This window comes from Hippichthys cyanospilos, chromosome 1 (genome assembly GCF_059441005.1).
Source record: "Hippichthys cyanospilos isolate Australia breed blue-spotted pipefish chromosome 1, RoL_Hcya_1.0, whole genome shotgun sequence".
Classification (NCBI taxonomy): domain Eukaryota; kingdom Metazoa; phylum Chordata; class Actinopteri; order Syngnathiformes; family Syngnathidae; genus Hippichthys; species Hippichthys cyanospilos.
Window position 1 is genome coordinate 25,776,434 of NC_142369.1, and position 6,130 is coordinate 25,782,563.

The following is a 6,130-nucleotide window of genomic DNA, read 5'->3' on the forward strand; positions in this document are numbered from 1 at the left end:
TGCAAAAAAGTTAAGACATTTAAACGGAAAAAGTGCGGCATGAATAACATTGTACTTTAATTATCTACGTTTGATTTATTTTATTTTTTTTTACGAAAAATGGGGATTGACAATAACATTTAAGCAATTTATAACTTCGAGCAAAGCTAAAGGTAACTGCTGTTGTTGATATTTAATATCGGTGGTTATTTTGTGTTTAAAACTAGCTTTTGTCAAGTTTTTTTAAACTGCCACTTTAAAACCGGAAGAACTGTTGAGAACCGGATGTGCATATAATTCACTGCGAGGCGTCATTTGTTGTTATCCATTCGTTGTCACTGGGAAATGTGATGCTTATTTCTCTATATACGGTGGCAATGTTTGCTAAAATGTATATATTTTTAAATACCGATCTATTGTTTTGTAACGACAAAGAAATAACTCGTCTGAGCAGTGCTTCAACATGCAAAGGTCGCGTGTTTTAGTGCTCTGTCGCTAGGTAACGGTGCATGGCGACGCTCAACCTAAAAGTCGCTTTATTCTTTAGTGTAACTACAACTGTAAACAACACGGTCGAGTAGACATGATTTGACCCCAAAAGTAAAACCTTGAAATTTAAAAGTCTTGGCAAGCTACTTTAGATAAAATGACCAAGGTGGTGTTGGCTCTACTAGCTTCCTTACTGTTTAGCTGGGCGCGTAGCAAAAATCTTGGTAAGTAATGATATTTCCGAGTCGAGTTAGTGCACTTAAATGTGACCGTTTAACATTACAAATACTGCATACGGCCAGTAGGCTTTGCTTTGAGTCATACATGTCATTCTCATCAGTTTTCCAGCCTTCGTACATTATTGCTACTGGACCGAGGATCAGAGCGCTTCTATTTGGAAACGCAAAAGAAGTCTCTCTCAATCTGCGCTCCGTATTTGCATCTCATGTCACAGGTATAATCACCAGGATCACCCTTAAAAATGACCATTTCTAATTGATGGAGATACGCATGTGGTTACCTTTGCCTTTTGGTGGTTTGTTGACAGGAAGTATTGCCCCCCCATCATGTGTAGCTGAGGAAACCCTGTGGATTGTCACAAAGGAGCAGGTTGGAACGGTAGGAAGATTAGTTCACCCTCTGAACTGTAATACTTAAACTAGTCACCACATGCAAAAATGAAGGTGAAAGTGAAAAATGTCACAGGATTATAATTATGCAGTATGTACACGTATTTGTTGTGATTGTAATTAACTTTGAAGTACAATGGTCCGTCTATGTTTGATTTGTGTTTCCACAGAATGCATTGCGGGTTAATCTGCAGCTAAATAAAAGTCTGCATTTGTGTGGGGATAACGAGACAAACTGCTGTCAAAAGCCACTCTGCATACTTGAGACTTTGCAGTTATCTGCCTGTGTGGGTAACGCAGTCCAGGCGTCATTGCTGATTCAGGTCAACATTCATGCTCATTTGATTTCTGCTCATCCCGGATCTGGTAATTACATCAAATTTTCTATCCTGTACTCGAACTTTCAAACTTTAAGGAAATGTCATTCTCTTGTGTATTACAGTCAATCAAACGGTCATCCCAAACCAAGTGTATGAACCGCTAGGCTCTTGTCCATGTGACCTCACTGCAAGGACATGTGATATTCGCTGTTGCTGTGACAAGGTATTCGCAAAAAAAAAAACAATGATGCTATGCTTCTCTATTCTTGATATAATGATTACTTTTACGCAGGACTGTTCGACTGAGGAGTTGGAGCTGTTTCAGTCACACTGTTTCCCAGGACCCTTCGGTGGGCAGTCCCCTCCAGTTCCAGACTACCATTGCTCTGCGCAGAGAGAGGACTCCCCAGATTGGTTTCCATTTCTTTGTGTCATCTCCCCAGCTGAGAACAACCCATATTTGGGTCTCTTCTACAATGGAGACAAAATGTAGGGAAATATTTGTTTTGTTCAATGTTTATTTTATCATGTTGCCTAAAGTCTTTACAGGCTGTGTTTTTTTTTTCCTTTAATTTGTTTCAGAGTGCCAAAGCCTCGTCCCTCCTTCCAAAAGCCTGTTTTGTCTGCACCAGTTTTTAATATATACAGACAAGGAAACCCCATTTTTACGTTGGATGATCATTTGTTGACTATTCCCCAGGTCAGTAATGTCTGATTTTTTATTGGTAATGATAATTCTTTTTGTAATCTTGTTGCCAAAGCTAACTAAAATCTTTACTGTGTTTCAAACACAGAGGGCAATTGGACACTGTGTTGACTATGCACCAGTTGCCTTTTTGGAGAATTTTAGTTTCAGATGTGTACATGTGCTGAGCTCTTGTCCAAATGCTTACCCTTTACTCACACTTCCATCAAATCTGAGCATTCAAGTGAACAATGGACAAGGGGGTATGTATTAATCTTTGAACTTGTAACATTGCCTGGAAATAATATGATTTGACTAAATCATTTCTTTTTACTTTAGGCGATGTCACAGTCGTTGTCAAAGATGAATTGGTCGGGGATTTGAGCCATTTCCTCACAAATGCAGTTGTTAGATCAGGTACAAATTTTACAATGTGTCGTTGCTACATGTACCCTCATAAATGTCCTCTTTAATAAATGAACACATTTCTTTTCAGCTAAGAAACAGGTGTGTCAGAATGTGACCTTGGCTTTGGATTATACATTCTACTGGAAAGGAAATCACATCACAAATATCACCTTGATACGCTCTGTTGGGACCGTTGTTTTAAAAGGAAGCGGTATGTGCCCATAACACATACCTTTTTTTTGAGGGGGGCGGGATTTGTTCCTTAATCAATTTCTTTTTGTAGTGGAGTTAACTACGAGGTATTCTGCGATTTTCCTGACAAGCGATTACCTTGGAGTCTCCAACTCAGGGAATCCAGGTTAGAGCTCTTTGTCCTGAGAAAAGCTGTGACATTTTGGTCTGTCCAATAGCAAATGGCTTGTTAACACATCAGCTTCTGAAATGACAGGCTATGAAGTGGGAAGGCCAGTGATTGCCGGAATTGAGAGCACACAAAAGAATGCTTTCTTTGTGCAGAGGACATCGATCAATTTCTGGAAACCAGGTGACACTATCCTGATTGTTTTGTTGATCATACGATTGAATGATAGCATTATTTGTATTAGAACTTACTAACAACAAAACAAATCTTAATTGCGCCGCAAAGTGCGTAATGGGTTGTGTTCCTATGCTGAGAAACAACCGGTTAGGTTCGGTGAGAATTCAACATCAGGATGTCTTTTACCTGTCAGCCTCCAAAACCTGACCCAGTGCGATCTCCTCAGGTGAGATTCTCATCATTGTCAAGTACAAGAATACCATGTGGTACATGGGCATAAGAAAAGGAAATTATCTTGTGTTCTTCAGAGACACTGTTGGTTCTCTGCAGAAAAGCTTAGTCACGGCCATATACGTTGCAAAGAATGGAAACCCAAATTCAGAAACGGAAGCAGACTGGGTCAGAATAAGCTGTAAGTACCCGTTAGTTCCAACGTGTGAGAATGAACTACCTGTCCACATTACTGGCACATGAACTGAATTTTAGACCTGAACTCAAGCACTTCGTTGGGAAGTGGAGATGGTTCCTGCAGCGGGATTCCATCCCATCTCCATATCTCCATTTGGAATTTAGTCTCTGAAATGGCTGGAGGAAATGCTCAAAGGAATATCCAAGCTGTACAAGTTCGGTGTGTACAGAAATTCAAGTCATACAGCACACTGTAAATAACAGTGACTCCAGACTAATAATTTCTTTACTTTTTTTTTTTTTTTTTTTTTACCATCTTTAGCTATACACTGTCCACATGGACATTAGACTGTGGAGGAGGTGACACTTCTCCATGTGAAAATTCCTCAGAAGCCCAGTTGTTTCCTGTGACCTCGTCAGTTACTTTTATTGACATTCCTATGTATACTGGACTTCCAAAAACCAGGTAATTGCACATATAGCAAAAAAAAAAAAGTTTTTATTTTGAGTGTTTTTTTTATATTAATTAAATATTTTACTATAATTACCTTGATCAACATGTTAGTAAATCTATGCAAGGGGTTCTTAACCTCTGTTCGGCTGACTGGACCTCAGGTTCATGGAGTCTGTGTTCAGTAGAGGTCAAGAGTTAGTGAGTCTCTACTGTTTCTTCCATTTGATCTTTACGGGCCATCCTTTTTGAGGGTTTTGGGAGGCAAAAAATGAAAATAAGGAAAAGAACCAAACATAAAGGATATGTATGGCACTCGACCAAGATGCAGCCGAACAAACTTGAACCGAACTCTCCAAAGCAACAGCAAAAGTTCCATTGATTTTCAGTAAAATCAATTAATAATAATTTGTTGGTTTTGTTCTTTGAATGCAGTGATTTTGTGTCAGTTAACTGATGCATGGTTTATTTTATGCAACTAAGATCATTAGTACATATCTTTTGCATTACAAAACACTCACAATGTACTGTATATATATATTTTTTACAACATCTACTGTAGTTAGTACATCATCACAGAACCCTCCATTATTGGAAAAAAAAAGGGGAGGGTTCATTTAATCTATGTTTAAAATGTGCATGGGTCAGTCCCTCAAACAATGTTAAGGTCTACAGCGAGTTGAGCTGGAGTACTCTACTATTTTTGTTCCTCAGGTTCCAGATAAACTTCACAGAATATGATTGTGACAAGAATGATGTGTGCTGGCCTCAGCTTGCCTTCCCCTTAACCAAATCCTACACTGGTAAGAATTTTATTATATATTGGTGTTTGGTATTCTTCTGTAAGAAATTACATACTTATACAGTACACAAAGTATACATTTGACAACAAGGCCATTATTTTGTAATGCCTGTTGAATAATAGTTAACTGAGACAGTTCATGTCTTTAACATGAATCAGTCATTTAGATTAAAAAAATATATAGTGTTATTGTTACTTAGGATAATTGTGTCAAAGATTAAAATGCTTTTTCACGCTTTCTTTTTTGTTTTTGTTTTTTTCTTAAGGTGAGCCACATTCTCAGGCTTTGGCTAAAGGCCTAATCGTGGTCTTCTTCTTCATCGCTGCTTCAGTTCTTGGGACACATTGGAGACAAATCCGACAGGCTTGGAACTCTTGAATAGTAAAAGAGACATGTCTGCCATACTTACTTGTATTAGAAGAACGGTTTTGAGCCTGGGTGTGGGTTTACCTTTTAGATGGGTTATATAAATGTACTGTATGCTATGTACGTACAGGTCAGAAATCCATAGATGCACAAGCAAACTCCTGTCAATATGCACCAATAGAGATGTAATACAGCAGAGCCTTTGAGGTAGACAGTTTTTCTTCTCCAGCAACCAGCAGCTTCAAAATTTTCTCAACTGCTGATTTGCGCTAATGTTTTACTATTGTGGATAATGTTTGGTGCACTACTTTGTTAAAAAATAAAACGTATTTTAGTATTTTTGTGGGTCTCATCCTTTCACAAAGTGCAGAGACTGGTACATTTTTTTTATTAGTTCCCCCACTTGAAAGTATATACATACTACACATACCAAGCCCAAGGTTTTTGTGCCTTCATATACAATTGGAAGCTCTGCACATCACTGAAGACGCACAGGGAGTGGGTACACATTGTAAAATGAATAACGCACAGTGGGCAAGCAAGGCACCTTCAATATGACCTTTCCACTATGTGAGTCATGCGAACATAAATAAAATCTGATTCATTGGTCCCATATCTAAATCTATATGCAAAGAAATCAACGTGTCCATTTATTTTTTAAAAAGGAAAATGGATGGATTATTACTATTTCTGTTATTAACATGAACTACAGTTCAGATTGTTGATCTCTGATGTTTTCAAGTAGCCTCTTCAAAAGTATCTGTTTCATTCGTTTTATCTTCATTTGTAGGTGGCATCTAAATAAGATTAGTTGGGATAAATGAACGGTAAGTGGGGACCTTTTTTGACAATCATTAATAATTAACATTGCATTAACCAAACTTTGTCAATCTAACATAGAATAACAACATAACAAAACCTAGTACAACAACACAAATATGTACAAACACTCAGACATTCCAGATAATTATAACATCCTTACATCAAAGAAAAAGTGACAGAATGGTCCAGAATTATTTTAAGTGGGGGTCCAGAATCATTTTAAGTGGGTAAC

At 37.9% G+C, this 6,130-nt stretch overlaps 1 protein-coding gene across 2 annotated transcripts; it reads left to right on the top strand.

Annotated features, from left to right (window-relative positions):
• Positions 1 to 278: 278 nt before the first annotated feature.
• Positions 279 to 5,413, top strand: tctn2 (tectonic family member 2). 2 transcript variants are annotated; one of them, XM_088435181.1, is made up of 18 exons: positions 279 to 692; positions 809 to 922; positions 1,016 to 1,086; positions 1,268 to 1,463; positions 1,540 to 1,640; positions 1,710 to 1,906; positions 2,000 to 2,117; positions 2,212 to 2,365; positions 2,442 to 2,519; positions 2,599 to 2,721; positions 2,794 to 2,868; positions 2,959 to 3,054; positions 3,157 to 3,274; positions 3,357 to 3,460; positions 3,535 to 3,676; positions 3,779 to 3,922; positions 4,622 to 4,710; positions 4,976 to 5,413. In XM_088435181.1, exons 1-18 carry the CDS (start codon positions 626 to 628, stop codon positions 5,086 to 5,088), a joined length of 2,100 nt encoding a protein of 699 aa, XP_088291307.1. In that variant the 5' UTR covers positions 279 to 625; the 3' UTR covers positions 5,089 to 5,413. The 2 variants fall into 2 exon arrangements, with proteins under 2 accessions (XP_088291307.1, XP_088292034.1); XM_088435908.1 differs by lacking the exon at positions 3,157 to 3,274 and having other exon boundaries at positions 3,275 to 3,460.
• Positions 5,414 to 6,130: the final 717 nt, after the last annotated feature.

Bases quoted from the DNA above. Each gene is read 5' to 3' on its own strand.
- tctn2 (XM_088435181.1), top strand. From the start codon at position 626: ATGACCAAGGTGGTGTTGGCTCTACTAGCTTCCTTACTGTTTAGCTGG. The intron at 2,869-2,958 runs GTTAGAGCTCTT...CTGAAATGACAG, and splicing joins CTCCAACTCAGGGAATCCAG to GCTATGAAGTGGGAAGGCCA. The intron at 3,677-3,778 runs GTGTGTACAGAA...TACCATCTTTAG, and splicing joins ATCCAAGCTGTACAAGTTCG to CTATACACTGTCCACATGGA.